A 20,000-nucleotide genomic window follows, 5' to 3' on the forward strand; every position below is an offset into this window, starting at 1 on the left:
CACTATAGAGGATTATACACACTTCAATAGACAACTGACACTTCCACTCTAATTGTGTGCTTGTGTGTTCTCAGGATCTTTTGTATGCATGTTGATTCTGGTTTATGAGGTTTTTATTTTTCATATTTTAGTTATGCATATCTGTTTCCACTTTCACATTGTGAGATTTGCTTCAAATATGAGGAGTGAAAGTGTTTAACTGTCTAACTGTTAACAGCAAACACGTTTTGCAAGAAATGAAACGCTGTAAGAATTATGTTTTCTGTCGACATAAGAAAATATTTTTAATTAAAATGTGGCAAGTTGCAGAAATATTGATACTGAATGTTTAAGTACCGTGTTCAACGATAATGCATTTCATTTTTTTTCCTGCCAAAATATATATGATCTTGCAGAACAATAGCTGCTCATGGAGACTACAGCATTATTAATGTCTTTTATGATTATGCTTAGACACTGGCAGCACTTCGTCCTGCCATCCACCCCCTAGCCTGTACATCCAGATGGACGTAGCGAGGTGTGACGTCATCCGTTGGTTTGTATTAGAGCCGGTTTGAAGAGTTGGAGCTCATGGTCGGCCTTACCTTCCAGATAAGGGTGTTGCCTTTCACCCTCTGGAGACACGCCCCGCTACCTCGTACCGAAGCTAACGCTAGCTTACTGGGAGCACTGAGCGCTGCACACCTGGGCTAAAATTAGCTACTTTAGCTAAATGATGCTAGCAGGGCAGGTGTCAAGTAACATTAAACTTATGCTCGGTCCCGGAGCTCAGGAGAGCAGCAGGTGAGCTAACTGTCAATCATAGCTGTCAATCAACACCCACACAGCAGACGTCAAAGCTACTAAAAGTCTTCAAATCTTATTAATGGAGCAATAATTTCCAAAATGACCACCAGCACATTTATTAGAGGGCCTGACTTTAACGATTAAGACCATAATGACTCGTTGAAAAAAAATGATGGACTTAGTGTTTCTAGAGGGAAGTTGAGGCTTTTGAATGGGAGCCAATTGGAGCATTTAGCGGCTGTCGGCGGCAATTAAAGATGTTTCCATATTTGCTTCAGCCTCAAACCGTGGTAGATGCAGCTTAATCCACCCCGACCACCTCCCTATATGATGTCAGTGTAAATGCAGCGCTTCATTCATTTGAAAAACGTCGCCTGTAAACTTAATCCAGGCAGAAATTACTTTGTTAACCCAACGTAACTTTGGAAACCATTTAATATAACATAAAATAAATGTAATTTCATGGTTGATTGTGGATTCAAAACTCAGATTTATAGCCTCCTACAGCCAAGAATTCAGTTACTTATCACTAAAGTACAGCGATACCATGTGTGTCAACTGCATGCACATGCATTTCACGTGTTTCAATTTTTCAAAAACAAGTGTGAACAAGGTTTCTCTGTTCTTCCCTCCTCTCTATCTTCTTTGTTCCCTCTCTCAGCCTCAGCCTATATTATATGATATACAGAGCACTTGTAGAGAGCCGCTCTGTGAAGAAATGCAATATAAATCTGCTCATTTGTCCTTCAAGGTAATGCTGCAGGCTGTACATGAAAACAAGCCTTTTTGCTTTTTTTTTTTTTTTTAGGAGTCGTTGTTAGTGTGTTGCTGCTGTTTTATGAGTGTGTGCAGAGGGCGAGTGAGAATGGTAAAAGGTTGATGATCGCCGAGTGCATTTGTATTCATGAAAACAGCAGAAATCTGCTGATGGGAATTTTTTTCGAGAGCTGAAAAGCGTTGAGATATCGTTTTACTGTGTTTGTGTTTAGTTGTGAATGCACACGGGCTCTTTGTGCTCTCATTAATGTATAATACAGACAAATGGTACATCAGGAACTGAGGTATGATTGTGTATGCACACACACACACACACACTGCAGTATACTGGGCATTAGGGAAGAATAATTTAATAGTGAGGTTGTGGTCTCTGCACTCTAATCCTGAACTATGGCAATTACTGGAATTCCTCTCTCTTTGTCTCCGTCTCTTTCCACTTAGTATTGACTGTGCGTTGTACCATTAGTGGGAAAAGCATTCAGATTCTTTAGTTACAGTAAGGCTAACGTTATTCTGTATATTTCTGATTAACAAACGACATACTCGAATATGTCGTCAAATTGAAAAGTTTAAAACATAGTTACGGTGTCAGTTCTGTTTAAGCTGAATCCAAATCAAAATGTTTTTTATGTTTTATTGAATCAAAGTGGATTTAATTTTTTTTACACTGATCAAAAGAAAAAAAACCTTTGATGTGTTAGCAAAAATATCTACAAAATAATGTTTGCCAAAGTATTCACCCCCTTTAACAGGACAAACATAAATCACATAATTATAGTTAAATATAGATCACCTGTGTGTAGTCACAGAGTGTATAAAAATAGTGAACGTAGCCACCGTGATGTCATCCATTAGTTTGTGTACTTGTGTTTTGAAGCCTCGCCACGAGTTTGGCTTTTTGACCGGCGCCATCTTGGATTTTTGGAGCCAGAAGTGATGAGAAGTGACCATATTTGGACGAGAGGGTCGAGCTACCCCTAAAAGTAGCTGCTAGCTTGGTTAGCACGGTGCATTTACAGTCTATTGTTAACTGTGATAATGCTAATGCTAACGCTAATTTTCACTAGTAAAAAAACGGGCTTAAAACCATTAAAACTAAACGACTTACCGGAAAAACTGAACATCTGACTCCTTACAGGGTATTTTAGTACAACCAAATGCTGAACAAGACTTTTTTAGGCGACCAAAATGTTAAAATTAACTGAAAACACACTGAAATAACGATGGTTACGGCTACGCCTGTGAATCTGGGGTTACGTCATGGTTACGTTACCTAGAAGAAGAAATCTTGAAACTAGCAACTGAGACCATAAACTCATTCGGAAAATGTTTGCTGAGATAATAAACCCAGTGAGCAGAAGGGTAATTTTCTCATAGACGTCTATACAATCTGACTTCTTTTCTGAGCCAGTGGAGTCGCCCCCTGCTGGCCATCAGAGCTGCTTGAGTTTAAACTACAGTGTAAAGATTGTAGTATAAATACAGCAGGATATCTGGTGAGTCCAACTTTTGGTGAGTCAGTTTTGTGGCAAAACCTACATCATATCTATCTGTAAGCACTTGATTTATATTATCCCAGAAGTGATTTTGTTTTTGTTCATGTGTAAAAGTAATTTATTTTACATTTTGACTACCGAGAGGTCAAAGAGGAGTTGGCTTTGGTGTTTGACAGAGGACCGAGTGAGGACTGATATTATGTATGGAGGTTTCCAGGGCCGATCAGATGAACTTCAACTTTGCCAGAATCCATTTGAAGAGAATTTGTGGACGTCCAATATTTGATATATCTCTAATACGAAGTGTAAAAGTGCTGATGATTTACTTCAGATCAACCAACATACAGTAAGACTACAGTTCCTGATCTCCACCTGAAGAGTTTTATTATCCACTTTTTGCACATTTGATATGTTCGTATAGCTTTCCCTTTCAAAATCAAAAAGATCAAATAATGAGCCCTTATAAACTCACCAAGCACTTTACTAGGAACACATGTGCCATCTGATTCAATCCAATACAACAGTTCTGTCGTAAGTTCTACTTTTATGAAGGTTAGACATTTTCAGGTTTTGTTGTCAGAAAGGTGATAACTCTAATTTATGTTTATTATTGAGGTCGACGTTGATGGTGGCGGAGTACTGGACTGCAATATTTTGCCACCCTTATGTATTAATGGGGTGGACAAAATATTAGGGACACTTTTCAATAGAATGCACTCCAGTACACCACCACCATCCAGAGGTATGACATGCAACAAAGGTCCCTGGATCGAATGAAAGCGGCGACATTTCTGTGATACGGTTTGTGTCTTAAGCATCAGAATGCCCAACAGGCTGTGTTGTTTAAATCCCTCTGAACAAAGTCCATGTAGCTGCAGTTCTGTTGCTGTTACCTGCAGTTTAATCAGCCTTTAGCACTGTTTAAGGTGTGAGACACCTGAGAGCCACTATAGAATTCTGGTATTTGTCATATATAGTTCATGGCTTTGGGTTAAAGAAGTAATTTCCACAAAGATGCATACATACAGACTCTCCTGCCCTGTGTTTCACCCTCACTCTGGGCTCAGCCTCTTGGCTCTCCCTTTGGTTGGCTGTGACACTTTGTTCTAGTTTGTTCTCGCAGTTGTCGGCCAATAAAAAGAGAGAGGCATGATGGGAGTTCATCAAACAAGCCAAGTTCAGCCAAAGGCAAAAGGCTTGAGCAGAAATAACCTGGATTCTACGCCAAAGGCTGGAGTTGTGCTGAATCCTGCACAGTCCTCAACACACACACACACACACACACACACACACACATGCAAAAGACTTGCATGCACACAGAAATTCAAATGCTACGAGTGGCTGCTGTTTGCATACATACATGTAAATTGTCACGAGTGAAGTGCGACACGCGCATCATGCATGCAGAAACACAAGCTGGAGGTCAGAGGTCAGTGTGACAGTCAGCCTCATGCTTAATGCAGAAAGCATATCAGGATCCAAACACACACACATTAAACGCTCATGGCACAGACGTACTGTTCTATGCTTTCTTTGTTCTCTTGTCTTCTGCTTTGTGTTGGTGTAATTGCTTCTCCTCTGATGTGCTGTCAAAGGAAAAAAAGAAGGGCTTCATGCGTACTCTCTTGCACTTGCGCTTATTGTATTTCGACGAGGAGCGATGAGCGTTTTTAGACTATGAGAGAGGGAGGACATTTAGCAAAGCGATGACACGTTTGAAAGGTGGGGACATTTTGGCAAAGTTAGGACGTTGTGGAACGGAAGAACATTTTTAGAAGGTGAGAGCATCTTTGGAAGATGGAGACATATTGGAAAAGTGAGAACAGTTTTTGGGAAGTAAGGACAGTTTCTTGAAGGCGGGGACGTTAGGAGGGAATATCGGGACACTTTGATGTGATATATGAGGGTGTTTTCAGAAGGCGAGGACAGTTTTTGGAAACCGAAGACGTTTGTAGGACAATGAGGACGTATATATGTGGACATTCTTTGACAGTGAAGACATTTTTATGACATTTTTTGGAAAGTGAAGAATAGAAACCATGTTGTGTTACTATCAGCTTTTGGTTTAATGAAAGAATCAGGCTCAGTTTAAGGTTAGGTTTGTACAAATATATGTGGACGTGGTCATGCATCCAATCTGCTATGATGGACAATGTTCTCCTGATGTCATCACTTTGGCCTGCAGTAATGTGATCACCCCCCCCACCCACCACACACACCCACATACACACACACACACACACACACACACACACTATTGTTCATTGATCTGAGTGATGTCGGGTTTTTATTCCTAAAGGAATGCAAAGAGAGTAACGGATCAATAAAGGCCACTCAGACATCTCACATCAGCGAGGGCTTGTGTGCTATCAGCTCACACACACACACACACACACACACACACACTCACACATGAATGCACACACACTCCAGCAGCTACGACTCTAAAATCAAATTAGGCTTCCTGACACGCATCCACCATTATCCTGATAAATTATTCAGTGTTCATGATCACTGAGACTTGAGAGTTTTGTTTGAAAATGCTCGTGTTTGTGCATCATTTTCCCACAATTCATTCCAAGTTATAGTGCATTAGTAAATGTTGTTTAAGTAAGCAGCAGTTTCAGCCAGTTAGTTAGTTAATCAGTCTTTGGAGGGGGAGGGGAATGGGGGGGGAGGGTGAGAAAGTTTGCAGCAAAAAATTTGACTGATTACATTTAAGGGGCCAAAAAAAAGGCTCACTGGCTCACCTTCACTAGAACGTAATCAAGGTAGCGTTTATGTTTCCTCCAAATGAATTGGTTAAAGGGGACGTTCATGCACATTTACAGGTGTATATATTTATATTCTGGGGCTCTACTGGAATATCTTTGCATGATTTACAGTGTAAAAAACTCCTTATTTATCTTCTACTGGCCCTTTATGCAGCCCCTCGGTTCAGCCTCTGTCTGAAACAGGCCGTTTTAGCTCCTGTCTCTTTAAGGCCCCGCCTCCTGATCAGCTCACTCACTCTCTTCTAATTTTTTAGCCCCCGGAAGCTTCATCTCAGCCGACGTCCGATGGCTACGTAAACAAAATATAGTAGTACGATTTGATTTCAGTATTTTTTCTTGTTCTTTACTCGAAATGGAAACTTGTCAAATACATCCGTACATATTTGAGTTAGACTCTGATCTAAAATAGGCGAGTGGAAAATGTAAAAAACCTTAGCAACAACCTTAGCAACCCAGGTTACAGATGGACGACTGTTTATGGGCATGCGCATCAGCTCATTGGCAAGGTAGGAAAAAAAACTTGCAAACGAAACGTTCAGAGCAGGTTGAAGCCCTGGTTTTTGACTCGCAGGGAGCATTTTCTGCATATGTTTGGCCCCATGTTTAGTGCCCGACATCATAACAGCATAAAAATAACAGAAAATCACAAAAAAAAAACATTACATGTCCCATTTACAGCATGTAGTAGAATTATAAAAATAATTTTTGGGAGACAGACAGAGAAGCCTCTTTTACAGAAAATTAACTGTATAGTTCAGTCTTTTTTTCATCTCATCAAGCTCTGATAACCTGCTGTACACTATACAGCAGACAGACAAAGTAAGTTCACTGTGAGAAAAGTCTATTAGATGATGATGAATGTGAACCTGTGGCATGCCCTCACAGGTGCCATTAATAATGAATTCACTGAGACCCGGTTGAGCTAAATGTCAGGTTGTTGGTAACATGATGCCAGTCTGATGACAAGAAGCAGGAGGTGATAAATGAGGAGAAGGAGGAAGATGGAAAAAGAGGATGAATTAAAGACTCTCAGTAGTCCTGCCTGTTACAGGTGGAGGGAGATTAGGTGTGATATTCAGATTTAAGACAGCTTTTAATCAAATATTACGGATTGGAATGAAGTGAACTGGTTTAACATTATTAGTATTCTGTATTTCTGCATAATTTAATGGAAGTAGTAATTAAAGGAAGATTAGTTGGTGAAGAAATGTAATTAGTGACCTTATGAGCATTATGAGCAAAGCCAATGAAAAAATGTGGACCTGAGATAAAATATTATTTCTGACTACAAGGATACTCATACATTTTAACATGTTGTCCAAAAATCTAAAATCTAGAAGGAAAGCTGTGAAAATTGTGGAAAATATATTATAAATATATTCTTGCATTAATATGCAGCCTTCTCTCAGATCTCAGGTGTCCAAATGTCCTTGAAACATGTTGGTAAAAGGCCGTTTTCAGTACAGTCTCGGCTTATGACTGAATTTTCACACAGCAGTAAGTTAATTTATGGTTAAAATTATAGACAGAAATGTTCCCTGTGATGGATTCCTTTTCATTAAGCAAGTATGTGCAAGTTGAGTTTCAGAACGCGAGAAGAAAATCAATCTAAAAACGTACGAGTATGATTTGGAAAATGGTCGACAGTGATTTAAATCACACTGGGCTTCAGTTTTAAGTTTGTGGCTTCATCTGTGATGTCACAGCATTAACAACACCTGTAACACCATCACTGATTGGGGTGTGTTCACCGTTAAGGTTTGGAGCTGCAAGTTTCTGTTCAACAAATTTTCCAACTTGAACGACAAAACAAGGTCTTTGTCATCACCTTTCAAAATGATTTTTATATATTTTCTGACCTCAAATTGTCTGATTTAGTCAAGTTTAGGTAAGTCAAACTGCTTGGTTGAGGCTAGGTTTTATTCTCTGGAGAGTTACCCTAAAAAAGTCAACGTAAAATAAATGTTTAACCTTGTGAGATCAGTTTTTTGTCCCCTGATGCGCAAACAGTTGCACAAATTAGTTCTTTCAACCACGTCCGACATCAAAAAGGTTTGTAGTTGCTCTGAATGGCAACACAGGAAGACGGAGCCAACAGTCGGCTGTCATGTGATATAATATAAATACCTGGATAATGGGGCATAAAGCTATTCAAGCTATTGACATTGTGGGTGTATGTGATGTACTGTAGCTTTGTATTTTGTATGGTGTGTTCTGTGTGGGGTTTTTTGTTTGTTGGTTTGTTTTTGGGGTTTTTTTTTTTTTGCTTTTTAGTGTTTGTTGTTGTGCTGTTGTATGTTTTTTGTCGGGGACTACAGATGCAAATTAGCTTCAAGCTAACTCTGGTGCAGTGCATCTTTAATGTCCCAATAAATAAATAAATCCAAAAAGCACTTTTGAAGACACATACTGGCAGCTCAAATGCCCAAAACACAATAACAAAAAGTCACAAACACAAAGGAAAATCTGGTAATAACTGATTAAATTACCATCAGGGTTATTACTGTCCATCCATTTATTACAACTTATACAGCAAATACTGTACGTTACATTGCTGCTGACCATCTTCCAAAAAGTGACGTGTGTTATATTTTACATTTTTAATGATTCCACAAGGCATGAAATTCAACTTGCAGAGAGCTGACGGGGGAGTTCTTCAAACATAACATCTACTTTCATTGTTGTACTGTTGTTGGCAAGAAAATGCTGCTGAAGTGGTAAATTGGCTTTAGAAGTTTAAAATGCATAATTTAAGGTATCCTGTAGAGTTTTTGCCCACTAGCAGTGCAATGCACATGAATGTTTTCTTCTTTTTCTTTTTTGTATTTGTTTTTGCACAAAGCAAAAGAGGAAAATAAGAAAATCCTACGTGGGATTCATGAAACGCCAAGTCTGTTCTTACCCACCTGTGTATGTTCATGAATTACGTTTGATCTTAAATTGGTTGTGGGTGCCAGACAATTTGCAATTAACATGGGGAAAATAAACCCATATAAGGGCAGCAGACCTCGGTGCCGTGTGCAAACCACCAAACCAACAAGCCACAGCAATTTGACAGGTAACGTTAAGGAAAGGAAAATACCACTTAAGGGCAGCAAGAAGAAGAGAAAAAAAGTCATCTGCAGAGACAGAAACTCTACTTCATGAAGTATCTTATTTCCAAGTGTGAGCAGTGTTTGTCACTGGTGCATGGCAAGAGATCACCAGTGCAATGAATGCCGTATGTGCAGAAGAAAGAACTCTTAGTGTAGTTTTTTTTTTTTTTTTTTTTTAATGGTTTGATCTGAAAACGGACGCCAAAACACGAGTGTCTGCTGCCAGGCGTACTGTTACAGCCACGGCAGGGGGCCAGGAGGCTGTCACAACAACAGGCATGGATGAGCGCGTCGGAGCCGTCGTTGGAGAGGTTCCTCTGTCGAGGGCGCGGTGTGACTTTCTACTGGACGGTGACCGAACACAGCCAGGAAACATCCTGTCAGCACCAGACAGCGTAGCCCAGAATCAACCGGCAACATCTGAACACAATGGTAATAATGGTAAGAATCATTTAAGCATTTAATTAAGTTGATTACATTTGATTCCACATTGAACATATTTTAAAAAAACACTTGAATTTTACCTAATCTATAGCCTACTGTGCCCATTTTTGTTTTAAGCTACACACTTATTTTAAATTATTGGTAATGAATAAATGAAACAAAAAAACAAATGTATTAACAGTCTTTATTTTATTATTCAGATGCATCCACCTCCTGGACCACCATCCACCTCCTGGACCACCATCCACCTCCTGGACCATCACGACGATCCACCCGAGCAGAGATCAGCTCAAGATTTCAAGATTCAAGATTTAGTTTATTGTCATTTTCTTGTGTATTTGCACAGCAGCCCACAGCAGTGCAACAACAACAGAAAGCATAAAGATATACTGTATATCTAAAAATTCCCTTTAAAAAAAATGATAAAAACGTATAAATCCTAACGGGGGAAAAACAAATCTTCAGCATATCTCTTCCACTTTTTCACAGATTAAAGACACTCTCAAAGAAATAAATGAAAAACTAGAAATAAAAACAATTTATCAAATAAACATCATTTTTCTGCCTTGAGTATATAGATAATTTCACAATGTATGAAAAATGATCTGCTTACATGTTAAAAAAGTAAAATGAGTCGCTGTCGGCTCTGGTCAGGAAACCATCTACTTCCATGAGTTCAGGTGGTGGTGGGTGGTGGTGGTGGGGGGACCACCATTGTTGCTTTGCAATATTGTGCAGAACACAGCAGGCCATGGTTATTTTTCACACTTTTGGAGATGTATATAAAAGCTTACCACCTGCTGTGTGGTAGGTATAGCCAGCAGCCTTCCAGTATACTGAATGTATGAGTTTGTTTACTGGGAAACTCTACAGGAGCATCTTTAAGTCAGTGTGTAATAAAAACAGTTTTGAAGCAGACATGAAATCTTTACTGTGTGTCGACATTAATGGAAAGCAATGTCTGTGTGGAAGGAGGGAAAACACATCCAAAGACCATGATAGCAGTGGAAGTTTCATCAACAGCTACAGCACATGATGACTCTCATGTAGACTTCATACGTTGTTTTTCATCTTTTTTACACATTTCATTCCCGTTGTTCATCGTCTTTATACATTACCATCCATTACGAGCTTCTGTTTGTATCTAAAATGTTGTTTTATATTGATTTCTTTGAATTTTATTCAATTTTTTAGCATCTGTCTGATGTCCCTCGCCGCTCTTTCAATATGGATTTTTCTTCCGTGTCAAAAGCTGTGAACAAAGATAAACAACAGACGCGATTTCCAACATCAATATGACGAAAACCGAAATAAATCTATGCGTCAACGCATTTTTAGCACAGATGGAGCCTCACATGAACGTGGTAATAGTGCTGTGCAGCCTAGAAGATGGATATAATGTGCATTTAAGACGCATATGCAGTGTGAGTGCAGTATATGTGGCCACAAAGCAAGACAAATGACTTGTGTTTGTTTGTGTGAGAGACACCATCTATAGCATTTAGCTCCTGTCTGACTGTTTGCGCTTCATGAATGTGAATCAGTGTTTCAACCACTTTGAAATCGGGAAAGTTGAATTTCCAGACGTTCGCATGCCTACACATGACTGCATGTATGCTAATGTATGCGCATGTTTGCATACATGTCCGTGTCATAGCGTGCAACATACAGTAAGCGTGTATGAGTGTGTGGCCGGCCTTGTGGCCTCGGTTGTCTGTCAGGGACTCTGAGGGGAGCTCAGAGGCCGGGGGAGGCGGGGGGAGGGTTTCCTCAGACCAGGAGGCTGTCGTGGGAGATTGGTCAGGAGAGGAGATGAAGGATCAAGATTTCACTAGGCTTAGCCGCTAATATCACCACTGTGGAGGGTCTTTCCTGTGTGCTGTTTAAGATTCTGCACACATGAGGAAGAAACATCAGGCTGTTTGCACCGACTGGGATGAAAAGGCGAAGCTAACTCTCGTTTTTTTTTTTTTAAAGGTGAACGGGTTCCGTGGGAAACGTTTTGCACTAAAGAAACAGCCTGTGTGAAAACTATCTACAGTGACATCCGTGAATTGATTGCATATCTGAAATGTTTCGAGCATCAAGCAAACATAATTCCACTCTCCAACAACTCCATCGTACTGGGAAGGTGGCACAAGCCTCGGAGGCGGCTGCTTTGTTTTAGTTGGAAAATATGTTCAAATGTTTTGGACTCTGTTCATCAAAATGCTGGAACAAATGCTTTATTATCGCTAAGATAAACAGTGATACAGCGAAATGTTATCAGTGCACCGAAATCATTGGAGGAAGGTTTAATATCTCCAGGTGTGGTCACTCCAGCTCATGTACAACATTCAACACGTGCAAGATAAACCTTTAAAACCAAAAATAAATATGAAATATATGATTTAGATGAAACGTGTTTTTCTAACCAGGGCAACATTTTCCCTCAGAACAGCCTCAACCTAACCCTAACCCCCTAAGAAAAATATTTGAGTACAAAGTAAAAATCTATCATTCGTATTTAACTTTTCATGTGTTTTCATTTATATGTAAATGGGGAATATGAGCATGATTGGTTGTCCTCAGAGGCAGCTACAGCCTTGTATCAACAGCATGTCAATCACTATATTTCAACATGTGGTTGGGACCTGCTTCACGCTGAAATATAGTCTTGGAAACGATAGTTTTATGTAACCTAGATATCAAAAAAATGTTCATTTTTATTAGACTTAGAACTGGATTCTGCCTGGAAATAAAGCAGCTTTTTTTTTTTTTTACGTTGAAGACCAACAAAACAGAAAAAGTAGAGAAGGAGAGTGGTGGGGGATGTTTTGGCATTAACTGTGGATCATCTACCCCTCCTCCCCCCCTCCCTGACCAGTATCCTGACCAGTATCCTGACCAGACGCCCTCTTTGTGTCCCGTGTGGCTGCGAAAGTCAAAACCAAACATGAGTTCACAGAATCCCGAATCTGTATTCTGCTTGTGTTGTGATTTGCTGAAGGAACGCCACTTCTCTCTCTGTGGATTTGTTGTGTGTGTGGGAGGGGTGAGGGGGGGTGAGGGGGGGGTTAAAATGAACTGTAGGTGTGGATATGAGGCGGACAGACAGTTAGGTAGAGAAATAGAGAAAGAAAGAGAGAGAGAGAGAGAGAGAGATGAGGAGCAGAGCCGAGGTGACCTGCAGGCTGCTGAAGCGTGACGGCCGTATCCTGTTAGCAATGTGAAGGCTTGAAATGACAATCTCCTGTCCTCCTCTCTACCTCTGCTCATATAATTCTTCTCCTCTTCCCCTTACTCTTCCTCATCTTCCTCTTCCTCCTCCTCCTCCTTCAATTGCCAGGCTCTCTGGGTTTCCTCCATCTCTTGACATCTCTTGCTTTGTTTCTTTTGTTCTCTACTGTTCTGTTTTCCAGCCTCTTCTTCTTCTTCTTCTTCTTCTTCTTCTTCTTCCTTTTCATGTCTTCTGAGCTTTCTTGTGGCCTCTTTACAACAGAATCTAAACCGCTCGAATGTGACGGTGACAGATTCAGAGCACGGACGTTTGATTGAGCATGAAATAAGATCTCAATAAAAGAAGAGTGTGGAGGTTCATTCTTCATCTTTGGGAAAACATCCGGACGTTCTCTAAAGTCAGGGTTCACTTACTGGCTTTTTTTTTCTGGTGCTTTCAACTGTATCTCAGTTTTTCTTCAGCAAATAAAACTCACTCAGGTGTCATGATCATGTGATCTGCTGTCATAGAAGACATTACTTTATAGATATTTATTAGTTTATAACTTTATAACCAACTCCTACATACGAGCCACTTTAAACGAAAGTCATTAACACGTTAAATCAGCCGTGTCCTTGTACGCTGAGTAGAAAACAGGCTGTAAAAGAGGTTTTATTAAAGGTACCTCGAGGGAAACACAAGTTATGTTTACTAAACTGATTGTTTGTAACCTTGAGGTCAAATGAATGTGTTGCCTGCATTGTTTACATCCATGTTTACTAGTTTGCATTCTTCTTCTTCTTCTTCTCTGCCTTTGTTGTTGCATTGCTGTTTCTTGGTGCATTACAGCCATTTGTAAGTCAGTGGAATAGTGTGAAACCATCAGCAGGACTGTGGTTTTCGTCACCCGTGTCCTCGTGTACGTTCACGAGACAAACAAAAAACTGCTCTACAGCGCTACTAGAGGTCAGAAACATAGAGCACCTTTAAGTTTGTACCAAACAAACTGGAATATTCTTCTTTACAGCAGCTATCAGTGTTGCAATATCGATGTACGTAAACAAGTTCTTAAATTAAAGCCAATTTACTTCTAGGTCAAATTACACAAATGTCCGATTTTTATTTTGCAGCTGTCACTTTCATTCAGTCATATTTCCATGTGGGAACAATTTGTGGTGACATTTTTTTTTTTTTTGTCTTCCTGACATGAAAAGAAAGAAAAAAAGACTCTTGCTGTGGTGCTTGACCCTTCCCTCAATGCTGCAGCTTCCTGATAAAATGCCACAGTATTGTCCAGTCAGGGCTGGAGTCAGCTGCCCCCTGGTGTCCCTGCAGAGCACTGCAGGGACTGACTCAACACTGCTCCCCTCTCCCCTGCAAAAAAAAAGGAGATCAGACACTCTGACTCTCTGCACAGGGACTCTAGATAAAGATAAAACTTACTTATAATCTCCTGTGAACATCAAAAATAAATGAATTCCCTCTTACATGCTCCGTGTTTAAGTATTTGACCTACATGTGATGTATTATACATCAAGAGAACATCCTAATATATGACTTATCTGCAGCCCCATATGCACCAGACTGTAATACAGGCGTCTCAATCTATAACTCTACTCTCTTATCTCGATGTGTGTGTGTGTGTGTGTGTGTGTGTGTGTGTGTGTGTATATATATATATTTTCAGTTTAAATTGAAAAGAACAGCAGTGTTCAGGGTCCACTTCATAACGCCAGCATCTGCCGGACTCCACTGATCAATAAATCATTTCCAAACATCGCCGATCGGAGACCACAGCTGTCTGTAGGGAGAACACAGATGTGTGTGTGTGTGTGTGTGTGTGTGTGTGTGTGTGTGTGTGTGTGTGTGTTTACATGTGATTATCTGTCTCTTTGTGTTCATACAGCAGGGATGCAATGACACAGAGTGGAGTAAGGGAATGTGTGTGTATAACAGTGCTGTAAAGGTCTGTGCAGTATAGTGCAATGGAGCATGTCTTAATGACATAATGACAGAACACCGTTGGGGTGGGGGGGCTGGGTGGGGGGGGGGGGGGGGGGGTTGAAGAGGGGGTCTGTATACTATAGGAGGCCGATCAGGGTGAAAATATTGAAATATGTGCACGTGCACATTGATAAGGTGCACTTATGCACTGAAAATGTGCACATATACCACCTTCACACACAGCAGGATATAGGCTACCTGTGTGTGTGTGTGTGTGTGTGTGTGTGTGTGTGTGTGTGTAAAGTGTGCCTGGAGGCTGTTTGTAGTGTAACAAGAAGGCAGATAGAGTTTTAAACCTTCCTGTTTCAATAAACTGACTTCTGGAAGATGAAGATGCAGTTATTACTATTAATTGTAACCAGCCTTGTAGCCTGTGATCAGCCATGTGTTGCTTCTGATATTGACGAAATTTATGATTTTTTCGTCCGTGTCGTGCGTTGCATCCGATCTATAGCAGCCAGACACTTCACTGAGCTGCGGCACCAAACAATCTCCTCCTCGCTACTGTCCAGGAAGTTGTTGTTTTTCTTTCTTTCTCCAATGAACTCGGTGACTTCCTGTTACACTGAAACAACTTCCTGTTACACTGAAACAGCTTCCGGGTGCACTGAAATTATTGTGCACACACACACACGCACTCAAGTAGCTGATATCCTTCTGTGTGTGAGGGTGTGTATGTGTTCGTTTTCAGTGCACCTCCCATAGTATACACACACACACACACACACACACACACACACACACTCACTGAGGGTCTTTGTGTGTTTCCATCTCTCACTGTCACAGTTGTATGTACAGTATATACGTGTGAGTGTTTATGAGTGTGTATGGCCGCCTGTTTTGCGCGCTGAATGTGGTACCTACTGTGTGTTTGTGTGTGTGTGTGTGTGTCTGTGTCTTTGTGTGCAGCTCCATACGTTCTCTATAGGAGCTGGTAGGAAGCTGATCTGCTGCAGAGACGAACGACTGCTCAGCTTCATTGTTCTCTGTCGCTCCTCTCTTCTCCTCTCTTCTCCTCTCTTCTCTTCTCTCTTCTTCTCTTCTCTCCTTTCTCTGTCCTCTTCTCCTTTGTCCTCTTCTTTTGTCTCTTTTTGTCTTCTTCTCTTCTCTCTCTGTCCCCTTCTCTATTGACCTCTTCCTTTCTACTCTATTGTCGTCCTATTTTCTTCTTCTCCTTTGTCCTCTTCTTTTATGTCTCACTCTTTTCTCTTTATTCTCTTCTTCTTTCTTGTCCTCCTTTCTCTCTCTTTGCTCTTTTATCTCATCTTCTCTTATGTCCTCTTCTTTATTGTCCCTCTCTTCTCCTCCTTTGTCCTTCTTTTTCTCTTTTTTGTCCTCTTTTGACATCTTCTTCTTCTTCTGTCTTTCCTCTTTTCCTCCTTTTTTCCTCTTCATTTCTCTTCTTCTCTATTTTCCTCTTCGTCCTCTACCCTCCTCATCGTTTGTCCTCTCCTTCTCTAGTTCTTTTTGTCCTCTTTGTCCTCTTTTTATCTCTCATATGTCCTCTATTGTCCCTCATGTTCTTTTTTCCCTTTGTCTTTTTTGTCCTCCCTCTCTTCTCCTCTACTATCCTCTTTTTTCTCTTCTCCTCTTTCTCCTCTTTTGTCCTATCCTTTCCTCTCTTCCTGCCCTTTGTCCTCTTGTTTATATCCTCTACTATGTCTTCTTCTCTTCTTTTTTCTCCTCTGTTTGGATCTCCTTTATTCTCTTATCTGCAGTCTTCTTTGTCTCTTTTATTGCTCGTCTTTCCTCTTTTTCTCTTTTCTCTCTCCTCCCTTCTTCTCTTCGTTTTTTATTTTCTTTTCTCCTCTTTTTTCCCTTCTCCACTCTTCTCGCCCTTCTTCTTTTCTCTCCTCTTTTAACTTCTCTTTCCTTTGTCCTCACCTCCTTCTTCTCCTCCTTCTTCTTCTTCTTCTTCTTCTCTCCTCTCCTCTCCTCTCTTCTGGGTGAGATATTGCCTCTGTGATACGTTGTGACAGTGACGTTAATGGAAGCACTGTACGTTTAACGACCTATATCTCCGGAAATTCCTCTGCCGCTTCTCGTTGCTCACACACACACACAAACACACACACACACACATACACACACAAAAACACACACACACACACAAACACACACACACACAAAAACACACAAAGCTGAAACAATATGCACATTTGTGGCTCAGATAAACACAATCAGTGTAGCAGATACAGGTCTGTACACCTGTAAACACAGCAGATACGTGTGTGCTGTTGTTTCCTCAACAAAAGATTAATAAGATTATTAGATTATGTGTTTACACACATGCGTGTGTTTGTCTGTGTGTGTGTGTGTGTGCGAATCAAAGGACAAGCGTCATTTAACTCGGCGTGACTGTCACTCCGCAGCGCGCTTGTGTGTGCGTGCATGTTGTGATATGACACAACTGTCAACAGCACAACAACAAAAGAGCGAGAGTAGAGCTGAGGCGGGAAACGAGGGTGAGAAAGAGTAAATGTGCGGAAGAGATGGAGCTGGGATGAAAACGATGAGCGGAGGGAGAAAAAAAAAAAAACAGGATGAATGAGAGGAAAAACCCGCCGTGAGAAAAAGAGCAAAACATGAGCGAGGCAGGATAGATAGAAGAAAGAAGTAGAGACGGCACAAAGGAAAGAGACAAAGACATGAATAGATTATTAACGGCACACCGGTGAAGACGCTGCATACATGTGAGATAGATTTGACTGAACTGGGAGGCGAATACATATAATGTACAATAAAGAGGAGCGAGATCGAAGTTAGATAACATTTTTATCACATCTGCTGTTTCAATTCAAACCATTTTGAGTCATTTATTGAATCTGGAGGTTTCACTTTTAACAGAATTTAAAGTAGTGAATCATATCAAACTGTTTTACTCTGTTTTAGATTCCACTTGCTTCAACTTTACCGTTATTTGGTCATTTTTAAAGAATAAAACTGGTGATTTTCTATATTTTTCTTATTGTGTAGAGCCAAATCAACAATGAACTGATCTACTTACAAGTATTGCGCGTGCCTGATGTATCTTATTCCTCCGTTATCGTCCAAAAATGACAAAAAAACACGTCATTGAGCCACAGCGCTGCACTGGGTCACATGTTCCTTCATCATGAAGAGTTTAGTTCATGTTAGTTAGTTGTGAAACGGCTCCAAACACTAATAACAGCATCGTGTTTTCAGTCTCCAGAGAGTAGTTCTGTGTAGCAGACGCTACTGAGCATGTGCGAGCATGAACTGTGACATATGCAGACAAATATTTTCAGTTCTCGAGAGAGTTTCTTTAATTTATCGTCAGGTTTCGGTTCTTCTAATTCATTAACTTGAAGCCGGGAAGCAAAAACTGCAAAATATTCAAGGTTTTCGAGACAAACCAATGATGTGATTGATCATGAGTTCCATATGAAGGCTGTACAGACATATTATGTAAAAGGAGGCGACCTTGTTTCATACCCTGCACCACCTCAGCTTCTTCCACCATCACAATACATCCTTCATTAGCTGACCGTTTGTATGGAAATCCATAATTGGAAGATGCCCTCTCTCTCTCTTCTGTCTAATTGATTCCCAATAGTAGATGTTATGACAGCTGCAGCTGCAGCTTGTGGGCTGTAATGAAATCCCACATGTTGTTTAACCTTTTCACATCTTCTCCAGCTGATGAGCTGCTGGCAGGCAGCAGAAACATGATATTGGAAATTTTTAACAGATATGATTATTTTCATGGCTGTTATGTTCCTCTTCTCCACCGCAGCTTGATGGTTTATTAGTACCTGTCTTTTAAATGAACACATCATTAATGTGGATATTCAGATTACTTCAAAATAAATGAACTTTTATATTAAATTAAAAAAAAATGTAAAGATCTGGTAATGTTTTATTTTACAGGTTTGTAATTTCTGAAATAATTTCCGAGATGTTTCCCGGAGAGAGAGCTCTTTCTGGTGTTAATTATAGGAATAATGGTGACAGTGTTCAGTGGTATTTCCTGGCATGATCCAGGCAAACAAAAATGTGAAATTTGTCCACAAGAAAGCAAAAACATTTTTTAAAAAGTAGCAATAAATTAAGTTCTTTTCCAGAAACTCCCTAAAATACTTGTGGTCACACTTGTTCCCATCAATCATCTTTTCTTTTAGTTCACAGAGAATCCAGGTTTCTTAGTAAATAACAGTCATACAGGCATCATATAATACCAGGGATAATTGTATCATCTATTCTGAATATGGTGACTTATGTTCAGGCTATAAGATGTTTATTATATTTAACACCAGATGTTGAAACCAGAAACGTTTCTTCTTTAAGGTCTCTGTCGTCTCCCATCATGCTTCTATTTTTTTCTAAAAGCCTCCCATAACTTCCATATCCCAGAAAACTACATTGCTGTACAATTTCATTCACTTGATCTCAATCTTTTTGTTTGAATGATTATGTTTTCTACCAAAAAATATACTGCATGGAGTCACTGAGAGTTCACAGGATGCACAGACTGATGTACGTTTCTGGAAAAATACCGTTTGTTCGTTAGTCTCAGAGGATGAAAAAGAAGCTGCAGAGGAGGAGAGTTGTTTTTCTGTTTCGTCTTCAGTTTGCACAAGAGACTATATGACATACATACTGTCCTCGTGTGTGTGTGTGTGTGTGTGTGTGTGTGTGTGTGAGTGTGTGAGTGTCATGCCATCAGCCTATGGCGTGTGAAGTTTTGACCTGAGCATGAAATCAACACTGACATTTACAAGGTCTTTACCCTGCTGAGTGTGTGTGTATATGTTTGTGTGTGTGTGTGTGTGTGTGTGTGTGTGTGTGTGTGTGCTGGTTGTTCAGGCAGCAGCTCCCTCGAGGACACACACACACACATTTGCACACACTCGGGTTCATTTGTGTGGATTGATTGTTTGCAAAAATGAAATGAAATGAAAAAACGTTTTAGATACGATTCCTTCAAAACTGTGAACTTATAATTATTTCTCCACATTTTTCGATTTCTTTTCGCTCTACTGTTTCTCCATATGTCCGTCAGCGGCGCCAAGACAACATACCTTCACTTTAATGTAAAACACAGACCACATAAATAAGATCCGAGTCGCAAAACTGGAATTATCATTTAATCTTCGTATTATCTGACACAGAAGAAACGAAATACAAAGAAGAAGTCATATTTTAAAGTCAAATTATAAATGCATTTTGATTTGCTAGATTGTAAAAAGTAACTATGCAGAAGTGAAGAAGGCAAATCATCCTTGTTTTTATGTTGATTAATAGTAATAATGTCTCTCCCTCTCTCTCTCTCTCTCTCTCTCTCTCTCTCTCTCAGGAGCGGAGGCAGAGATTCTGTCTGAAGCGGCTCCTGTGGTGGTTTGGAGACTCATCGACGCCATCGAGAAACACGGTGAGAAAACATAAACGTGAAGAGAGAGAATGT

At 40.2% G+C, this 20,000-nt stretch overlaps 1 protein-coding gene across 2 annotated transcripts in view; it reads left to right on the forward strand.

Moving 5' to 3' along the window:
* Positions 1–20,000, forward strand: part of pik3r3b (phosphoinositide-3-kinase, regulatory subunit 3b (gamma)) — a 264,605-nt gene that overhangs the window by 66,844 nt on the left and 177,761 nt on the right. For both annotated transcript variants that reach the window (XM_044362120.1, XM_044362121.1), the window contains one exon: positions 19,893–19,967. In XM_044362120.1, coding sequence (XP_044218055.1) covers positions 19,893–19,967 — 75 coding nt within the window. The remainder of the gene's footprint in view (positions 1–19,892; positions 19,968–20,000) is intronic.

This window comes from Thunnus albacares, chromosome 9 (genome assembly GCF_914725855.1).
Source record: "Thunnus albacares chromosome 9, fThuAlb1.1, whole genome shotgun sequence".
Lineage (NCBI taxonomy): Eukaryota > Metazoa > Chordata > Actinopteri > Scombriformes > Scombridae > Thunnus > Thunnus albacares.